A 22893-nucleotide genomic window follows, 5' to 3' on the forward strand; every position below is an offset into this window, starting at 1 on the left:
CAGGAACCCACACTTCAAGCAACTTGTGAGCTCATTCAAACCTGTGAGTAGTGAAGAATTACTACTCAGGAGAAAAAGAATACTATCAAATCCACAAAATTTTATGGCCCAGATGATTCTTTCTAATTCTATAGCTAAATACATTTCAGAATATAAGGCACAAAATTTAAATTGAAAAAATTGAGAGATGAGAACATGCAAAGAGTATAAACATATGGACTCTAGTACAAACTTATTTCAAAAAAACCTGAATTTGAGGATACCTATAATGATCACCAAAGGAGCTGACAATTCCAAAGTTTTGATCTGTCATTGTCATCAAAGAAGAAAATGACTCTTCATTGCATTGATTGGATTTTTTTACCCGGTAGCCATAGCCTTATAATTTCATACAGGTTTTCTCAGTTCAGTGTCACTTGACTTTGTGAGGAGCTTGAGAAGAAATACAAGTCAGTGATGAAAAACCATACATCATTACCTACATTCATTCTCCTGGGACTAACAGATGATCCTCCAATGCAGGTTCTGATCTTTATATTTCTATTTGCTTCCTACACATTGAGTGTCACTGGGAACCTGACCATCATTATACTCACTTCAGTAGATTCTCGCCTTAAAACTGCCATGTACTTTTTCCTCAAAAATTTCTCCTTTTTAGAAACCTTATTCACCACCGTCTGCATTCCCAGATTCTTATACAGCTTATCAACTGGGGACAAGACTATTTCTTATAATGCTTGTTTTAGTCAAATATTTTTTATCTTCATTTTTGCAGCAACAGAATTTTTTCTCCTAGCCATCATGTCCTATGACCACTATGTGGCCATCTGCAAACCTTTACAATATGCAACCATCATGAACAGTAGAGTCTGTGGAGGACTTGTTATTTGCTGTTGGATAGCAGGTTGTCTGGTCATATTTCCACCAGCTTCCCTGGGCTTAGAACTGGAATTCTGTGATTCTAATATCATCGATCATTTTCTCTGTGATGCTTTTCCTGTGTTAAAAATCTCTTGTTCAGACACATGGTTCCTAGAACAGATGGTTTTTACCGTTGCTGTGTTGACTGTCATTGGGACATTTCTGTGTGTGTTTCTGTCTTATACATACATCATCAAGACTATCATAAAGTTGCCTTCGGCTCAGCAAAAAATGAAGGCCTTTTCTACCTGCTCTTCTCACCTAATTGTGGTTTCTATCACCTATGGAAGCTGTATTTTCATTTATGTCAAACCTTCAGCAAAGGATGAAGTGGCAGTTAATAAGGGTGTGTTAGTGCTTACTACTTCAGTTGCTCCCATGTTAAACCCATTTATTTATAGCCTGAGGAACAAACAAGTAAAACAAGCTTTTGCTGACTTAATCAAAAGAATTTTATTGATTTTAAGGAAGTAAAGGAATGTCGAAATGAAGCATAAAATAATAATATAAATTTGAAAAGATCATTGAGACTTGAAGTCACAATCTTCATCTTAACTGTTGTATTCTGGTCTATTTTCTATTGGTATTAGCATGCTTATATCACTGTTATTATTAAATCCAGGATTTTAAATCATATTTTAAATATTTGATATAAACAAGTTATGTCAACTCCTGTTGAAATAAACTTTATCCAAGATAATACCTCAAATCAAAAGAACATGATATTATATTTCCATGAGAAAGGTCTTTCCTGAATTCTAATCTGCCTTTGATCAACAAAAGAAATATTATCTTATGTGGAAAAAATTGAATCCTTTAACTCATAGGAAAATAGTGGAGTAATAGTATCAATTCTCTTCTAAGTACAAATATCCAAAAAGTGTGTGTGTTTATATATATCAGTTCAGTTAGGTCAGTTGCTCAGTCGTGTCCAACTCTTTGCGACTCCATGAATTGCACCATGCCAGGCCTCCCTGTCCATCACCAACTCCCAGAGTTCACTCAGACTCATTCCATCGAGTCAGTGATGCCATCCAGCCATCTCATCCTCTGTTGTCCCCTTCTCCTCCTGCCCCCAATCCCTCCCAGCATCAGAGTCTTTTCCAATCAGTCAACTCTTCACATGAGGTGGCCAAAGTACTGGAGTTTCAGCTTTAGCATCATTCCTTCCAAAGAAATCCCAGGGCTGATCTCCTTCACAATGGACTGGTTGGATCTCCTTGCAGTCCAAGGGACTCTCAAGAATCTTCTCCAACACCACAGTTCAAAAGCATCAATTCTTCGGCACTCAGCTTTCTTCACAGTCCAACTCTCACATCCATACATGACCACAGGAAAAACCATAGCCTTGACTAGATGGACCTTTGTTGGCAAAGTAATGTCTCTGCTTTTGAATATGCTATCTAGGTTGGTAAGAACTTTCCTTCCAAGAAGTAAGTGTCTTTTAATTTCATGGCTGCAGTCACCATCTGCAGTGATTTTGGAGCCCCAAAAAATAAAGTCTGACACTGTTTCCACTGTTTCCCCATCTATTTCCCATGAAGTAATGGGACCGGATGCCATGATCTTAGTTTTCTGAATGTTGAGCTTTAAGCCAACTTTTTCACTCTCCACTTCCACTTTCATCAAGAGGCTTTTTAGTTCCTCTTCACTTTCTGCCATAAGGGTGGTGTCATCTGCATATCTGAGGTTAATGATATTTCTTCCGGCAAAATATATATATATTGCTCTTCTCAAGTAGGAGTTAGCTATTCAAGAAAAATTGTGGGTTAGTTTGTGACTTCCCTGGTGGCTCAGACAGTAAAGCGTCTGCCTGCAATGCGGGAGACCTGGGTTCGATTCCTGGGTTGGGAAGATCCCCTGGAGAATGAAATGGCAATCCACTCCAGCAATCTTGCCTGGAAAACCCATGGACGGGAGAGCCTGATAGGCTACAGTCCATGGGGTTGCAAAGAGTTGGACACGACTGAGTGACTTCACATTGAGCAAAAATGAAAGGATTTTAATGTTGGAGAAGAAATATATAAGCTTAGACATATGGAGATCCACATATACCTTGTAAAAAAACTTCGAAGCCCAAAGTTTTAGGATTTAGATTCATTAGATTCCCTCTAAAGTAAAGACTACAGTGTCTATATTAATTCATCACCCAGGTGGCAGTGATCTGATAAAATCTGCTGAGACACTAAAACCATCTTTATGATGATGAAGTAAAACTAGTGCTGAAATACATAATACAATTCACATCCTAAAGATAGCTAAATTAAGCCAAAAGGGGCCATCAAATCCCAGTAAATTAAAGTTCTATACATCAAGAAAATTAAACCAGCAAAATACAAGGAAGCCCTGGGTTATAAACAAAGAATCCAATATGAAGACATAATTGTCTCCAGAAAGATTATCTTTACCATTAAAAAAACAGAAAGTACATCCTTCACTAATATTTCTCAAATAAAGATGTTATACATATGGTTATTTATTCCTTTCCACGTCTCACATTTCTCACCATAAAGCTCAATGGTCCAGACTGGAATGCTTTTGACTCATTTCTAGGCCATGCTCAAGGCATCACCTTACACAAAGATTTCCTTTCCTATGTCCCTCCCTAGCCCTCTGTGTGGAGGCCGTCATATATGCACGTGTCACATCCTGCAGTTAGTTATTATGCAATGAAAAATCATCCCTAAATCAGTGGTTTAAACCTTGAGTTTGTGTTTTTTTTCCAGTTTACACAAACATCAGCTGATCTTAGCTGGCTAGGTTTATAAGACTGTCTCACAGCTGATTGAGTCTTGCTGTCAAATAGGGCCTCATTCTCATACTTAGAAGCTGAACGACTCCTTATTAAGATAAATGAACCCTCTTCCAGATGATGTTTTATCACTTAGCTAACACTGGTTCACATGGTAAGATCACAAGGCCTTAGGGGAGAGAGTGGAAGCAAGCAAGGTCTCTGGATTCCTAGGCACAATATGCCTTCTACCACGCACATTCTATTAGCCAAGGAAGTCATAGGACCAGTCAACATTCAAGGAAGAAAAACAAAATCACCTGTGCTTGGAAGGAACTAGGGGCACACATTGCAGAGGGTATAAACAGCAAGAAAAGAGATAGCCATTTTGGGTACCTGTTTTCTGTAGACACTATGCTTCCCCTAAGTGTCATGAATTTCCTATTTATTTTGCCTCAAGTTTACCATTATGTGTTTAGTGTGTATATGAATCTATGGAAAGCCAATGGTGATTAGTGTTGCTTTGTTTAAAAAAAAAGCTGAATAAGTACCTTAGAAAACATGAAAGAATAACCTTTTACAGAGGAGACATCTATAACAAACAAAGGAATTCTTTGATCTGAATGAAATTGATCACTTTTACTGTGATGTTTATCATATCTGGAAGATCTCTTGCTCAGACATGTGACTGATAGAACAGACGGCTATTTTGTGTGCTGTGCTGACCTTCATCATCAATTCATGTGTGTAGTTCTTTCCTATATTTATAGCATCAACACTATTCTAAGATTTCCCTCTGCCCAGCAAAGGAAGAAGGCCTTCTCCACTTGTTATTCCCACATGATTGTTGTCTCCATCACTTATGCTAGCTGCATCTTTATTTATGTGATATCTTCATCCAAGAATGAGGTAGTTATTAATAAAGTAATTTTTATCCTTATTAGTTCCATTTCACCAATGTTAAATCCCTTTATTTAACACACTGAGAAACAAGCAAGTAAACGAAGCTTTTCTTAACTCAGTTAGAAACACTGCACTCATCTCAAAGACATAAAAGAAAAAGGAGTCAATGAATCCAACTAATAGGAAGGGTGAATCATCACAAAACCTGAATTCTGATACTATTTGTATCTACACAATTTATTCTCCAGGCACAATGGCTTTCTTGATTTCTCTTTAAACTTGCTTACTGGGAACCCTGACTGTTCCATCTATTGTTGTTCAATCGCTTAGTCATGTCCAACTCTTTGTGAACCCATGGACTGTACTCTGCCAGGCTCCACCATCCATGGAATTTTCCAGGCAAGGATACTGGAGTGGGTTGTCATTTTCTTCTCCAGGGGATCTTCCCAATCCAGGGATTGAACCTGGGTCTCCCATACTGCAGGCACACTCTGTACCCTCTGAGTCACCAGGGAAGCCCCAACCTATTCCATTTCCTCTTTTGAACTATCTTTTCAGCAGACAGATTTCAGACTCCTTGAAGTCATTTAGCAAAAGGATCTGTCCAAGGTAGTGGGGGTAGTTCTGGTTTTTTAGCACTGCCTACCTGGAAATGAGACTAATCAAGATTTTCTTACTGGGGTATTCAAAACCATGTTTTCAATACTTTTATAATAAAACTGGTATTTTCATATTCATTTACCAGCTAGTTGACTCAGAACTCAAGCAAAAGATATGAGTGGAATTCCTAGAGATCCCATAATCCCAACAGTGCCAAAGGGAGACCCAGACACTTTTATGTTATATGTTATTACACATTGGGGCAAATTTGTCAATACACTCAAAATTCTAACATATAAGTGGAACTTGCCTTAGAAATTCCTCTTCCGATAATATAAACTAAGGAAATAAAGGAGGTTTATATAAAATATTTAACATGAAATTGTCTAAGAGTTAAATATGAGAGGGCTTCCCTGATGGCTCAGATGGTAAAGAATCTGCCTGCAATGTAGGAGACCCAGGCTCCATCCCTGAGTAGGAAAGTTCCTCTGGAGACAGGAATGGCTACCCACTCCAGTATTTTTGCCTGGAGAATTCCATGGGCTGAGAAGCCTGGTAGACTACAATCCAAAGGTCATAAATCATTGGAAATGACTGAGAAACTAACACTTTTTAAAAATAGGACAAGCTTGATTAAATAATGATTTATCCATTAAAAGGTATAATGCAGAAGTGATAATGAAAATATGTACTTTACCACATAAATATTTAGTTATTGAATTAGAAAAGGGTCATATGTATACAACTTTCATTCAGTTCAGTTCAGTTCAGTCACTCAGTTGTGTCTGACTCTTTGTGACCCCATGGACTGCAGCACACCAGGCCACCCTGTCCATCACCAACTTCTGGAGTTTACTCAAGCTCATGTCCATTGAGTCAGCGATGTTATCCAACCATCTCATCCTCTGCTGTCCCCATCTCCTCCCACCTTCAAACTTCCCCAGAATCAGGGTCTTTTCAAATGAATCAGCTCTTTGCATCAGGTGGCCAAAGTATTGGAGTTTCAGCTTCAACATCAGTCTTTCCAATGGATATTCACTACTGATTTCCTTTAGGATGGACTGGTTGGATCTCCTTGCAGTCCAAGGGACTCTCAAGCGTCTTCTTCAACACCGCAGTTCAAAAGCATCGATTCTTCGGCACTCTGATTTCTTTATAGTCCACCTCTCACGTTTATACATGACTACTGGAAAAACCATAGTGTTGACTAGAAAAACCTTTGTTGGCAAAGTAATGTGCTGTCTAGGTTGGTCATGAGTTATATTCCAAGGAGCTAAGCATCTTTTCATTTCAGGGTTGTGGTCACCATCTGTAGTAATTTTAGGGCCAAAAAAATAAATTCTGTCACTCATTTCACTGTTTCCCCATCTATTTGCCAGGAAGTGATGGGACCGGATGCCATGATCTTAGTTTTCTGAATGTTGAGCTTTAAGCCAACTTTTTCACTCTCCTCTTTCACTTTCATCAAGAGGCTCTTTAGTTCTTCTTTACTTTCTGGCACAATGGTGGTGTCATCTACATCTCTGAGGTTATTGATACTTCTCCTGGCAATCTTGATTCCAGCGTGTGCTTCATCCAGCCCAGTGTTTCTCATGATGTACTCTGCATATAAGTTAAATAAGCAGAGTGACAATATACAGCCTTGAAGTTCTCCTTTTCCTATTTGAAACCAGTCTGTTGTTTCATGTCCAGTTATAATGGTTGCTTCCTGACCTGCATACAGATTTCTCAAAAGGCAGGTCAGATGGTCTAGTATTCCCATCTCTTGAAGAATTTTCCAGTTTGTTATGATCTACACAGTCAAAGGCTTTGATGTAGTCAATAAAGCAGAAGCAGATGATTTTCTGGAACTCATTTGCTTTTTCAATGATCCAACGGATGTTGACAATTTGATCTCTGGTTCCTCTGCCTTTTCTAAAACCAGTTTGAACATCTGGAAGTACAGAGCTCATGTACTGTTGAAGCCTAGCTTGCAGAACTTTGAGCATTATTTTACTAGCGTGTGAGATGACTGTAATTGTGCGGTAGTTTGAGCATTCTTTGACATTGCCTTTCTTTGGGATTGGAATGAAAACTGACCTTTTCCAGTGCTGTGACCACTGCTGAGTTTTCCAAATTTGCTGACATATTGAGTGCAGCACTTTCACAGCATCATCTATTAGGATTTGAAAGAGCTCAACTGCAATTCCATCACCTCCACTAACTTTGTTCATAATGATGCTTCCTAAGGCCCACTTGACTTCACATTCCAGGATGTCTGGCTCTAGGTGAGTGACCACAACATTGTGATTATCTGGATTATGAAGATCTTTTTTGTATAGCTCTGTGTATTCTTGCCACCTCTTCTTAATATCTTCTGCTTCTGTTAGGTCCATACCATTTCTGTCCTTTATTGTGCCCATCTTTGCATGAAATGTTCCCTTGGTATCTCTAATTTTCTTGAAGAGATCTCTAGTCTTTCCCGTTCTAGTGTTTTCCTCTATTTCTTTACACTGATCACTGAGGAAGGCATTCTTACCTCTCCTTGCTATTCTTTGGAACTCTGCATTCAAATGGGTATATCTTTCCTTTTCTCCTTTGCTTTAGGCAATGGCAACCCACTCCAATATTCTCGTCTGGAAAATCCCATGGTCAGAGGAGCCTGGTAGGCTGCAGTCCATGGGGTCGCGTAGAGTCGGACACGACTGAGCAACTTCACTTTCATATTTCCCTTTCATGCATTGGAAAGGAAATGGCAACCTACTCCAGTGTTCTTGCCTGGAGAATCCCAGAGCTGGGGGAGCCTGGTGGGCTGCCGTCGAGGGGGTCGTATAGAGTCGGACACGACAGAAGGGACTTGTCAGTAACAGTAGCACTCTCTTCTTTTCACAGCTATTTGTAAGGCCTCCTCAGACAGCCATTTTGCATTTTTGCATTTTTTTCATGTGCATATGTAAACATACAAATGTAAATATTTTCACATTGAAAGCATAGACATAAAGCAACCTTGTTGTGTTTTCTTAACACTGTGTTATCTGTAGATTCAAGAGTGTCTTTGCATCAGAAAATTATAGTTTTGCACTTAGAATGTGTCTAATAAAGTCATTGCATTCTACATTTTCCAAAGACCCACTTCCCATTGCTGCCTCTGTCAGGTGTTTTGTCAAAATTTACTGCATATTATATTCATTAGTCATGTTTGAGCTTTAGTCAGTAAGGACTCTATATTTATCCAAACATAGGGCTCCTGTACATCCATAAGAGTCTGAGATAATAAAGCATTCATTACATTCACTGTGAAAAATCTGCTTTTGTTGAGAGAAATCAGAAATTATCACTATCAAATCTTCTCAGAATCACTTTATATTCTCAGACATTTAAAATAAATTATTTTTAATTTCAGCTTATATATAAGATATAAGACATTGTTTTCTAGGTCTAAGTGGAAAAGAATCTTAATGAGGGTCAGTTGGCAACTCAGAGAGCACTATACACTGCACAATACTCTCTGTGAATGTGTATGTCCTCATGAAAGGGGCATTTGTGCATATATCTGAGACCATTTGTACGTTTGATTTCATCTTGGGGATGATGAAAATTACACAGTCAACTGAAGCCATAATCTTCCATTAAAATAAGTATTAATATGTTCTTCTTTGGTAACCACTTTGTTTCTTCATTCACAATTTAAGTTCCTTGATTTGTGAAACCTATCAAACATATATACGTAAACTCAAGGATGGCATTACATTAATTTGTATAGATCCAGAAAGAAAAAAAGAAGAAAAGGGAATGGCCACACACTCCAGTATTTTTGCCTAGAGAATCCCATAGACAGAGGGGCCTGGCAGGCTACAGTCTATGGGGTCATAAGAGTTGGACATAACTTAACTACTACACCATGATCAAAAAGCAAATAATTATTTCTAATGATATTTGGTCACAGAAAAAGGAAATTTGAAAGGATTAGTCTCATTCAAAATATATACATCCATTAGAGATGGGTCAGATATCTCTTCACTCTTTTTATTCTTAGTATCTACAGCATAACCAGCCATATCATAGGTTCTTCAATTCACTTCAGTTCAGTCCCTCAGTCATGTCCGAATCTTTGTGACCCCATGAATTGCAGCATGCCAGGCCTCCCTGTCCATCACCATATCCAGGAGTTTACCCAAACTCATGTCCATCGAGTAGGTGATGCCATCCAGCCATCTCATCCTCTCTTGTCCTCTTTTCCTCCTGCCGTCAATATTTCCCAGCATCAGGATCATTTCCAATGAGTCAACACTTCGCATGAGATAGCCAAAGTATTGGGGTTTCAGCTTCAGCATCAGTCCTTCCAATGAACACCCAGGACTGATCTCCTTTAGAATAGACTGGTTGGATCTCCTTGCAGTCCAAGGGACTCTCAAGAGTCTTCTCCAAGACCACAGTTCAAAAGCATCAATTTTTCGGCACTCATCTTTCTTCACAGTCCAACTCTCACATTCATACATGACCACTGGAAAAACAATAGCCTTGACTAGACGAACCTTTGATGGCAAAGTAATATCTCTGCTTTTCAATATGCTATCTAGGTTGGTCGTAACTTTCCTTCCAAGGAGTAAGCGTCTTTTAATTTCATGGCTACAATCATCATCTGCAGTGATTTTGGAGCCCCCAAAACTTAAGTCTGACACTGCTTCTACTGTTTCCCCATCTATTTCCCATGAAGTGATTGGACCAGATGGAATGATCTTTGTTTTCTGAATGTTGAGCTTTAAGCAAAATTTTTCACTCTCCTCTTTCATTTTCATCAAGAGGCTTTTTAGCTCCTCCTCACTTTCTGCCATAAGGGTGGTGTCATCTGAGGTTACTGATATTTCTCCCAGCAATCTTGATTCCAGCTTGTGCTTCTTCCAGCCCAAAGTTTCTCATGGTGTACTCTGCATATAAGTTAAATAAGCAGGGTGACCATATACAGCCTTGATGTAATCCTTTTCCTATTTGGAACCAGTCTGTTGTTCCATGTCCAGTTCTAACTGTTGTTTCCTGACTGCATATAGGTTTCCTTTTTAGGTTTCTCAAGAGGCAGGTCAGGTGGTCTGGTATTCCCCTCTCTTTCAGAATTTTCTACAGTTTATTGTGATCCACACAGTCAAAGGCTTTGCCATAGTCAATAAAGCAGTAATAGATGTTTTTCTGGAACTCTCTTGCTTTTTCCATGATCCAGCGGATGTTGGCAATTTGATCTCTGGTTCCTCTGCCTTTTCTAAAACCAGCTTGAACATCAAGCAGTTCACAGTTCACATATTGATGAAGCTTGGCTTGGAGAATTTTGAGCATTACTTTACTAGCATGTGAGATGAGTGCAATTGTGCAGTAGTTTGAGCATTCTTTGGCATTGCCTTTTTTTGGGAGTGGAATGAAAACTGACTTTTTCCAGCGCTGTGACCACTGCTGAGTTTTCCAAATTTGCTGGCATATTGAGTGCAGCACTTTCACAGCATCATCTTTCAGGATTTGAAATAGCTCAACTGGAATTCCATCACCTCCACTAGCTTTGTTTGTAGTGATGCTTTCTAAGGCCCACTTGACTTCACATTCCAGGATGTCTGGCTCTAGGTCAGTGATCACACCATCGTGATTATATGGGTCGTGAAGATCTTTTTTGTACAGTTCTTCTGTGTATTCTTGCCACCTCTTCTTAATATCTTCTGCTTCTGTTAGGTCCATACCATTTCTGCCCTTTATTGAGCTCATCTTTACATGAAATGTTCCCTTGGTATCTCTAATTTTCGTGAAGAGATCTCTAGTCTTTCCCATTCTGTTGTTTTCCTCTATTTCTTTGCATTGATTGCTGAAGAAAGCTTTCTTATCTCTTCTTTCTATTCTTTGGAACTCTGCATTCAGATGCTTATATCTTTCCTTTTCTCCTTTGCTTTTCGCTTGTCTTCTTTTCACAGCTATTTGTAAGGCCTGCCCAGACAGCCATTTTGCTTCTTTGCATTTCTTTTCCATTTGGATGGTCTTGATCCCTGTCTCCCATACAGTGTCACAAACCTCCATCCATAGTTCATCAGGCATCTCTCTATCAGATCTGGTCCCTTAAATCTATTTCTCACTTCCACTGTATAATCATAAGGGATTTGATTTAGGTCATACCTGAATGGTCTAGAGGTTTTCCCTCCTTTCTTCAATTTAAGTCTGAATTTGGCAATAAGGAGTTCATGATCTGAGCCACAGTCAGCTCCTGGTCTTGTTTTTGCTGACTGTATAGAGCTTCTCCATCTTTGGCTGCAAAGAATATAATCAATTCGATTTTGGTGTTGACCATCTGGTGATGTCCATTTGTAGAGTCTTCTCTTGTGTTGTTGGAAGAGGGTGTTTGCTGTGACCAGTGTGTTCTCTTGGCAAAACTCTATTAGCCTGTCCCTGCGTCATTCCGTATTCCAAGGCCAAATTTGCCTGTACTCCAGGTGTTTCTTGACTTCCTACTTTTACATTCCAGTCCCCTATAATGAAAAGGACATATTTTGGGGTGTTAGTTCTAAAAGGTCTTTAGGTCTTCATAGAACTGTTCAACTTCAGCTTCTTCAGCGTTACTGGTTGGGGCAAAGGATTGGATTACCATGATATTGAATGGTGCCTTGGAAACGAACAGAGATCATTCTGTCGTTTTTGAGATTGCATCCAAGTACTGCATTTCAGACTCTTTTGTTGACCATGATGGCTACTCCATTTCTTCTAAGGGATTCTTACCCACAGTAGTAGATATAATGGTCATCTGAGTTAAATTCCCCCATTCCAGTCCATTTCAGTTCACTGATTCCTAGAATGTTGACGTGCACTCTTGCCATCTCCTGTTTGTCCACTCCCATTTTGCCTTGATTCATGGACCCAATATTTCAGATTCCTATGCAATATTGCTCTTTACAGCATCAGACCTTGCTTCTATCACCAGTCACATCCACAGGTGGGTATTGTTTTTGCTTTGGCCCCATCCCTTCATTCTTTCTGGAGTTATTTCTCCACTGATCTCCAGTATCATATCGGGCACCTACCAACACGGGGAGTTCCTCTTTCAGTATCCTATCATTTTGCTTTTCATATTGTTCATGTGGTTCTCAAGGCAAGAATACTGAAGTGGTTTGCCATTCCCTTCTCCAGTGGACCACATTTTGTCAGATATCTCCACCATGACCCCCCTGTCCTGGGTGACCCCACAGAGCATGGCTTAGTTTCATTGAGTTAGACAAGGCTGATGTCCGTGTGATCAGATTGGCTAGTTTTCTGTGATTTTGGTTTCAGTGTGTCGTCCTCTGATGCCCTCTCACAACACCTATCGTCTTACTTGGATTTCTCTTACCTTAGACTTGGGGTATCTCTTCACAGCCGCTCCAGCAAAGCACAGCTGCTGCTCCTTACCTTGGATGAGGGGTATCTCCTCACAGACACCCCTCCTGATCTTTAACATGGAGTAGCTCCTCTTGGCCCTCCTGCGCCCAAGCAGCCACCACCTCTTGGAGGTGGGGTTGCTCCTCTTGGCCGCCTCCCCTGACCTCAGGCATGCTATGACCAACCTAGACAGCATATTAGAAAGTGGAGACATTACTTGCTGACAAAGGTCCGTATAGGCAAAGCTATTGTTTTTCCAGTAGTCATGTATAGATGTAAGAGTTGGACCATAATGAAGGCTGAGCACCAAAGAATTGATGCTTTCAAAGTGTGGTACTGGAGAAAACTCTTGAGAGCCCCTTGGACAGAGAGGAGATCAAACCACTCAATCCTAAAGGAAATCAACCTTGAATATTCATTGAAAGGACTGATGCTGAAGCTGAAACTGCAATGCTTTGGCCGCCTGAAGTGAAGAGTCAACTAATTAGAAAAGACCTTGATACTGAGAAAGATTGAGCGTCAGAAGTGAAGGGGGCAAGAGAGGACAAGATGGTTGGATGGCATCATTGATTCAGTGGACATTAGTTTGAGCAAACTCTGCAAGTTAGCAAAGGACATGAAAGCCTGGTGTGCTGCAGTTTATGGGGTCACAAAAAATTGGACACAAACTAGTGACAAAACAACAAAATAAAGCAAACTAAAAATTAAAATATATAATTATGAATATAAAGTATATGTAAGCATAAATGCAAAAATACTTATTAATTTTAATGAAATAAAATAATATCATAAATATAGATATAAAAAGACCCTTGAGATACAACCTAAATGTCCACCAATAAATGAATGAATGAAGAAGATATGGTATATATATAGAATGGAATGTTAGCCTTAAAAAAATGAATCATTTCATTTGCAGCAACATGGATGCAATTAGAGATTATCAGAGTAAGTAAAGCAGAAAAGGAATGCCAATACATATGATATCACTTACATGGTAAATCTAAAATATGACACAAATATACTTATCTGTACATCAGAAACAAACTTACAGACACAGAGAACAGACTTGTGGTTGCTATGAGGGGCATTAATAGGAATGGAGTGGATATTTGGGGTTAGCAGGAACAAATAAGTAGAAATATAATGTATAAATAATACTATACCACTGTATTATAGAAGAAACTATATTCAATCTCCTGTGAAAAACCACAGTGGAAAGAATATAAAAAATAATATATGTGTATGTATAACTGAAATACTTTGTTATAAAGCAGAAATAAACACAACATTGTAAATCAACTCTACTTCATTTTTTCAAAAAGCCCTATGTGATACAAAAACAAAAGAGATATAATGAAGGATCATAAGAGACTACTATCAGCAATTATATGCCAATAAAATGGACAATGTGGAAGAAATGGACAAATTCTTAGAAAAGAACAACTTTCCAAAACTGAACCAGGAAGAGATAGAAAATCTTAACACACCCATCACAAGCACGGAAATTGAAACTGTAATCAGAAATTGTCCAGCAAACAAAAACCCAGGTCCAGACAGCTTCACAGCTGAATTATACCAAAAATTTAGAGAAGAGCTAACACCTATCCTACTCAAACTCTTCCAGAAAATTGCAGAGGAAGGTAAACTTCCAAACTCATTCTATGAGGCCACCATCACCCTAATACCAAAACCTGACAAAGATGCCACAACAAAAGAAAACTATAGGCCAATATCACTGATGAACATATATGCAAAAATACTTAACAAAATTCTAGCAATCAGAATCCAACAACAAATTAAAAAGATCATACACCATGACCAAGTGGGCTTTATCCCAGGGATGCAAGGATTCTTCAATATCCGCAAATCAATCAGTGTAATAACCACATTAACAAATTGAAAAATAAAAGCCATATGATTATCTCAATAGATGCAGAGAAAGCCTTTGACAAAATTCAACATCCATTTATGATAAAAACTCTCCAGAAAGCAGGAATAGAAGAAACATACCTCAAGATAATAAAAGCTATATATGACAAACCCACAGCAAACAGTATTCTCAATGGTGAAAAATTGAAAGCATTTCCCCTAAAGTCAGGAACAAGACAAAGGTGCCCACTTTGACCACTACAATCCAAAATAGTTTTGTAAGTTTTGGCCACAGCAATCAGAGCAGAAAAAGAAATAAAAGGAATCAAAATTGGAAAAGAAGAAGTAAAACTCTCACTGTTTGCAGATGACATGACCCTCTACATAGAAAACCCTAAAGACTCCACCAGAAAATTACTAGAACTAATCAATGAATATAGTAAAGTTGCAAGATATAAAATCAACACACAGAAATCCCTTGCATTCCTATACACTAATAATGAGAAAATAGAAAGATAAATAAAGGAAACAATCCCATTCACCATTGCAAAGAAACGAATAAAATACTTAGGAATATATCTACCTAAAAAACTAAAGATCTATATATAGAAAACTATAAAACACTGGTTAAAGAAATCAAAGAGGACACTAATAGATGGAGAAATATACCATGTTCATGGATGGGAAGAATCAAAATAGTGAAAATGAGTATACCACCCAAAGCAATCTATAGATTCAATGCAATCCCTATCAAGCGACCACAGTATTTTTCACAGAGCTAGAACAAATATTGTCACAATTTGTATGGAAATACAAAAAACCTCGAATAGCCAAAGCAATCTTGAGAAAGAAAAATGGAACTGGAGGAATCAACCTGCCTGACTTCAGGCTCTACTACAAAACCACAGTCATCAGGGCAGGATGGCCCTGGCACAAAGACAGTAACATAAATCAATGGAACAAAATAAAAAGCCCAGAGATAAACCCACGCACCTATGGACACCTTACCTTTAACAAAGGAGGCAAGAATATACAATGGAGAAAAGACAATCTCTAACAAGTGGTGCTGGGAAAACTGGTCAACCACTTGTAAAAGAATAAAACTAGAACACTTTCTAACACCATACACAAAAATAAACTCAAAATGGATTAAAGATCTAAACGTAAGACCAGAAACTATAAAACTCTTAGAGGAGAACATAGGCAAAACACTCTCCGACATACATCACAGCAGGATCCTCTATGACCCACCTCCCAGAGTATTGGAAATAAAACCAAAAATAAACAAATGGGACCTAATTAAAATTAAAAGCTTCTGCACAACAAAAGAAACTATAAGCAAGGCGAAAAGACAGCCTTCAGAATGGGAGAAAATAATAGCAAATGAAGCAACTGACAAACAACTAATCTCAAATATGTACAAGCAACACCTACAGCTCAACTCCAGAAAAATAAATGACTCAATCAAAAAATGGGCCAAAGAACTAAATAGACATTTCTCCAAAGAAAACATACAAATGGCTAACAAAACCATGAAAAGTTGCTCAACATCACTCAATATCCGAGAAATGCAAATCAAAACCACAATGAGATACCATTTCACGCCAGTCAGAATTGCTGCGATCCAAAAGTCTACAAGCAATAAATGCTGGAGAGGATGTGGAGAAAAGGGAACCCTCTTACACTGTTGGTGGGAATGCAAACTAGTACAGCCACTATGGAGAACAGTGTGGAGATTCCTTAAAAAAAACTGGAAATAGAACTGCCATACGCCCCAGCAATCCCATTGCTGAGCATACACACCAAGGAAACCAGAATTGAAAGAGACACGTGTACCCCAATGTTCATCGCAGCACTGTTTATAATAGCCAGGACATGGAAGCAACCTAGATGTCCATTAGCAGATGAATGGATAAGAAAGCTGTGGTACATATACACAATGGAGTATCACTCAGCCATTAAAAAGAATACTTTTGAATCAGTGTTAATGAGGTGGATGAAACTGGAGCCTATTATACAGAGTGAAGTAAGCCAGAAAGAAAATCACCAATACAGTATACTAACGCATATATATGGAATTTAAAAGATGGTAACGACAACCCTGTATGAGAGACAGCAAAAGAGACATAGATGTATAGAACAGTCTTTTGGAGTCTGTGGGAGAGTGGGGGGGTTGGGGGGGATGATTTGGGAGAATGGCATTGAAACATGTATAACATCATATAAGAAACAAATTGCCAGTCCAGGTTTGATGCAGGATACAGGATGCTTGAGGCTGGTGCACTGGGATGACCCAGAGGGATGGTATGGGGAGGGAGGTGGGAGGGGGGTTCAGCCTTGGGAACATGTGTGCACCCGTGGTGGATTCATGTTGATGTATGGCAAAACCAATACAATATTGTAAAGTAAAAAAAAAAAAAAAATAGATATAAATACCTGGGAGGTATTTCTGAAAATGATCAGTGTAAGTTATCACTTTGCTTTTTCTTTTGATAAAATATTTTTCTCTATTATTATCTGAATATTTATACTGACACTAAACATTAAGTACAGCTTTATAGGATTAATAAATTGGAAAAATTGTCTGTATCATATTACAAATGCCTAACATACTGTTGAAATAAAATAACACATGGTTGCTTTTTGTCTTGTAATCTGATACTTATTATTGCATACCTGAACTGCTTCTGGTGCTAATGTTACTTACACCTGCCTCTCTGAGGACATTTTCCCCAGATCTGTATTTCCTCCTCTATCCCCAAAGTCTACTACACCAGAGATTCATTGATAATGTTAAAATAAATCCACCAAGGACATGTTTGTTTGTTGCACATAATTGAAAATTTGCTCAATATATATATTTTTTTAATTTTATTTTATTTTTTAAACTTTACATAATTGTATTAGTTTTGCCAAATATCAAAATGAATCCGCCACAGGTATACATGTGTTCCCCATCCTGAACCCTCCTCCCTCCTCCCTCCCCATTCCATCCCTCTGGGTCGTCCCAGTGCACCAGCCCCAAGCATCCAGTATCGTGCATCGAACCTGGACTGGCAACTCGTTTCATACATGATATTTTACATGTTTCAATGCCATTCTCCCAAATCTTCCCACCCTCTCCCTCTCTCTCAGAGTCCATAAGACTGTTCTATACATATGTTCTTCTGCCAGAAACAATTGAATATCTATTTTCCCAACAACAGAAAAAGATTCTTTCCTAACCATTTAAACTACTGTTAGCTCTGTAGTTCCAGGGTAAAGACTCCCTGGGCTCATGGGGTGACAGGCTTTCTCTTGAGAAAATCTTCATCTTGTGTGAGTGGAGGATGCCAGTGAAATGCTCCAACTACGGAGACCGCTATGAGTTTGAGTATGTGCTCCTAAGAATGGTCAGAGTCCACCTTCCTCTCTCCATTATAAGGCCTTCCTGGAGGACTTTTTTCACTCTTTGCAACTTTGGGATTCAGCAAACATCTGAGGTTACAAGTATCAGAGATGTTTTTTTTTTTTTAATTTTCTGTCCATTTTCTGAACTCTAGAATGATGCTTTCTTCTGAGCAATGTATGTATACCAACATAACTTATATGATTTGTCACTTTAAAATTATGTGAAAGGTTTCAACAACCACTTATGAAGTGTGGCTTCACAGCATGAGTGGCAAGTACAAGACAGTCATTGATTAGCTGCTTTCATGTATGAATATGATGAAGATCATCTAAATGCAGTGGATATTAGAGGGACACTCCCATGTATTCTCTGCCATAACTTCATCCTCATTTGAAATAAAAATTGTGTATAAAATAGGTGACCTATATCTCTATTAAGTGACTCATTTGCTTATGCTTTATAACTCAATGACCCCTTCCTCTAAAAGTCTTTCACATTTTAATGAAAACTCAATTTTAACATCTCTATCTGTATCATGAGTGTTGTTAATATGACATGAATGAATGACTGAATAGAAATATGAATGACTGAAGAAAAAAGTGGCATTTTTGGACAAAAAGATTAATATCTTTCCTCAGGACACACAGGCTTCCTGAGGTGCTTGGGAGTGTCAGGTACCTGGAGTCATTCTGACAAGACTGAGGGGAGGTGCCTGGGCTACAGAGACAATTCATTCCTGTCCCACCACTGGAAAATCTGTGCTGTCCCTGTGTGATCTTTAACCTGGTATTAAGGTGGGGAGGCTAACTTTTAGGCAAAACATTCCCTGTACTTCCCTTATTCTGTTTTTCTATATGCACTTTAGGCTAAACAGTGGGACTAGGTACCAAGTGGAAGCTGATATCTGCCTTTCATAAAGATTAGGAATGGAATATTTTATAGTAACCAAGTGAAACTCCAAATATCCATTTAAGTGAAGCCTCTAAGGGCAAATGCCTTTTGATTCAGCAATGGAAGAAAGTGACAAAGTATCCTGACAATAACTGAAGGATTAGGAATATTTGACTTAGCTGCTATGTAAGTAATGAGAGAGAAGACCAAGTATATAATACATTTGGTCAGATCAAAAGAATTGTAATGACTTTTTTTTTTGGTCTAGGACTAAATATGAAAGGTAGCATTTTTATGTATTTTCCATACATATTCCATACATACATATTCCAAATACATATTTATGTATTTCCATAAAGCAAAGAATGATTTTAATATTTAAAACCCCTCATTTTTAAAGTGAAGGAAAATAAACAAGAGAGATTATATATGGTATATATATTAAGAGTGGGCATTTTTTATATCATTTATACCTCAAAAAGTTTAAAACACAAAGGAATCTAATTGATCCCCATGCATGATCACATACTTTCATTAAAGAAAGTACCGTAAATGGGAATGAAAATTTCACCACATGAGAAAACTGACTTTTTCTGAGTCAGAAGAGTACATATAGAATTCATGAATTTTACAATAAACATATTTATTGAGCTCTTAATAAACTCTGAATAAGGCTAGCTGCTGTGGTATCTCAATGAGACATTACCCAGTCTCAAACATTACATTCACATATTTACTGGTAAGAGAGAGAGAAGCATAGTGGGCTAGAGGGACAAAAAATAGAAGCCAAGAACGTACAAGATGAAGTTTCAAGAAAGTGTTTCATAGCAACTGACACTAAGCTGAAACTTGATAAACCTACAAGTATCAGTATCAGGCTAGTGAAGGGAAAAACAGGTGTGGGAAGCTGGTAATGAACAGAGTTGTATCAGGATACAGACTCCTCTCAAACTGGCAGAGAGATTGTTTCGGTTTGTGGAAAGTGAATGCTCCACTCTGGTGGAAGCACTCTGAAGAGCTGTTCCACAGGTAACATTCCTTTCTAAACATGGACATCTTCATCACATGAGTGTACTATCAGTGGTCAAAAACTGCATGCACTATTAGCTGAAGCCATAATTTTGGCTTTTAGGTATACACAGAATCCACGCAATTGAGGTATTGCTGATTAACATTAAACCCTAAATGTAACTGCCAACTTTAATTTCAAATGATATCTTATATACCCATAGATATGATAAAATGGATATCACCACAAAAATACAGCTGAAGCGGCAGAAGGGACTGGAGGAGAAGACATGTATACCATACAAATAATTCATGTGACCATATGCCCCAGCGTACTGCCAGAGGTAGAGTGCTCAGCAACTGCTGTTTACTGTTTTGGTTTTCTATCTTTTTTATTTCTAAAATTTGATAAACTTTTAATTATAATATAATTTTGTACTCATACAAGTGTAGAAAAAATAGTGAACTGTACCCAAATAACCTTCAACCAGCTCTCCCAAAATGTAAATTCCTAATAATCACAATGGAATTATTAACACTAAGGAATTAACACTGTATACTAATAATTAGTAATTAAATATTAATAATACTAGTACTAATAATTAAAAGAGAGATTTAAGGACAGGACGGATCCAGGTCGCGGCCAGGTCAGGGGACAGGGATACACGGTGTCACCACCGCCACAGCAGGTCTCTCGCGCTCTCTTGGCTCCCCCTGCCGACCGAGTCGCACACTGGCTCCTGACTCGCTATCCTGGCACATCAGACTGAGCATGCGCGGTGCAGAAACCTCATCACCAATCCCCAGTGGCGCTGGGAGGAGTGCACTTGTGGCTCTGGCTTGGAGCATCTGTCTCTCTCTCTCTTTAGTCGCTAAGTCGTGTCCGACTCTTGCAACCCATGGACTGTAACCTGCCAGGCTCCTCCGTCCATGAGATTCTCCAGGCAACAATACTGGAGTGGGTTGCCGTTTCCTTCTCCAGGGGATCTTCCCGACCTAGGAATCTAACCCGAGTTTCCTGCATTGCAGGCAGATTCTTGACCAACTGAGCTATGAGGGAAGTCCTTGGGCGGTCACAGAGGAGCAAAAGAATAGCTGGAAAAGAAATAATAATAATAAAATAAAATAAATTTAAATTAATTAACTACAGATTTCATTTGGATTTTCCTAGGTTTTGCACTAATGACATTTTTATGTCGCAGGCCGCAATTCAAGTTACTATTTGTTAAGAAATGGTCATGTGTCTTTGGTCTCCTCCAACCTGTGTCACATACTGTACCCCCTTGTCTTTTGTGACCTTGGAAGCACAAACAATTGAGATTAAACTTTTCAGGTCTTCTTTATTTTCTGCTTATACTAATTTCTTTACCCAATACTGCAGGTGGTTGCTTATGTAGTTCTAATCGAACACTGTTCTATCAGAGTGAAAATGGAAGAAAAGTCGGGTACTGATTAGAACCTTTAAGATAAATAGGAAAACTGGTAAGTAATGACGTTATTTGGATGACGATTCTCACACCAAAGCAAAATAAAGTGAGATAACGTTTTAGTCATTGGAATATCAGCAAACATTGAAATACTGCTTGTGTGGCTGATATGCAATATCAGCAAACATTGACATATTGCTTGTGTGGCTGATATGCTCTGTATAAATGTCAAACTCAGTGATTTATTTGCATTTAACAGGAAGCCACGCCTCAAACAGCTTGTGACTTCATTCAAACTTGGAAATAATGAAGAATTATTAGGACCAAAGAACATTATAATACTCACAAAATCGTATCACATAGACAATGCTTTCTAATTCTATAGATAAATACATTTCAGAGAATATAGGACAGAATTTAGATGAACTGAAAAACAGAGATCTGAGTGCATGAATGGAGTATAAAAGTATGAACTGTGGTAAACTTATTTCAGAAAAATATGATCTTGAGGATTTATATATGTACATCAAACGAGCTGCTGCTGCTGCTAAGTCGCTTCAGTCGTGTCCTACTCTGTGCGACCCTATAGACGGCAGCCCACCAGGCTCCCCTGTCCCTGGGAGTCTCCAGGCAAGAACACTGGAGTGGGTTGCCATTTCCTTCTCCATCAAAAGAGCTGAGAACACCACAATTTTGACTGATCATTATCAAGTTAAAGAAGAAAATGACTATTCATTGCATTGATTGGATTTTTTTTTTTTTACCCCATGGCCATAGCCTCATAATTTCATACAAGTTTTTCAGTTCAACGTCACTTGACTTTGTGATGAGTTTGAGAAGTACAAGTCAATGATGAGAAACCATACATCATTGCCTATATTCATACTCCTGGGACTGACAGATGACCCTCCAATGCAGATTCTGATTTTTACATTTCTGGTTGTCTCCTACTTACTGAGTGTCACTGGGAACCTGACCATCATTATACTCACTTTAATAGATTCTCACCTTAAAACTGCCATTTACTTTTTCCTCAAACATTTCTCCTTTTTAGAAACTTTATTCACTACGGTGTGCATTCCCAGATTCTTATACAGCTTATCAACTGGGGACAAGACTATTTCCTACAATGCTTGTGTTAGTCAACTGTTTTTTATCTTCCTTTTTGGAGCAACAGAATTTTTTCTCCTCGCCATCATGTCTTATGACTGCTATGTGGCCATCTGCAAACCTTTACATTATTCAACCATCATAAAGAGTAGAGTCTGTGTTTGGCTTGTTATCTGTTGTTGGATAGCAGGTTGGCTGGTCATATTTCCACCACTCTGCCTGGGCTTAAACCTGGAATCTGTGATTCTAATGTCATTGATCATTTTCTCTGTGATGCTTCTGCTATGCTGAAGATCTCTTGTTCAGACACATGGTTCATAGAGCAGATGGTTGTTACCCTTGCTGTGTTGATTAACATCATGACATTTCTGTGTGTCGTTATGTCCTACATATACATCATCAATGCCATCCTAAAGCTCCCTTCCTCCCAGCAAAAGATGAAGGCCTTTTCTACCTGCTCTTCTCCCTTGTTTGTGGTTTCTATCACCTATGGCAGTTGTATTTTCATTTATGTCAAACCCTCAGCAAAAGATGAAATGGCAATTAATAAGTGTGTGTTAGCGCTTATGATTTCAGTTGCCCCCATGTTAAACCCATTTATTTATAGCCTGAGAAACAAACAAGTGAAAGAAGCTTTTACAGACTTAATCACAAGAATTTCACTGATCTCAAGAAAGTAA

At 38.5% G+C, this 22893-nt stretch overlaps 1 protein-coding gene and 1 pseudogene across 1 annotated transcript; both read left to right on the forward strand.

The window, feature by feature from the left end:
* Positions 1–456: 456 nt before the first annotated feature.
* Positions 457–1395, forward strand: LOC129641568 (olfactory receptor 6C2-like). Its single transcript, XM_055566249.1, has one exon. It carries the CDS (start codon positions 457–459, stop codon positions 1393–1395), a length of 939 nt encoding a protein of 312 aa, XP_055422224.1.
* Positions 1396–21955: 20560 nt separating this feature from the next.
* On the forward strand, positions 21956–22893 carry LOC129641569 (olfactory receptor 6C2-like; annotated as a pseudogene).

Source organism: Bubalus kerabau, chromosome 1 (assembly GCF_029407905.1).
Source record: "Bubalus kerabau isolate K-KA32 ecotype Philippines breed swamp buffalo chromosome 1, PCC_UOA_SB_1v2, whole genome shotgun sequence".
NCBI classification, from domain to species: domain Eukaryota; kingdom Metazoa; phylum Chordata; class Mammalia; order Artiodactyla; family Bovidae; genus Bubalus; species Bubalus kerabau.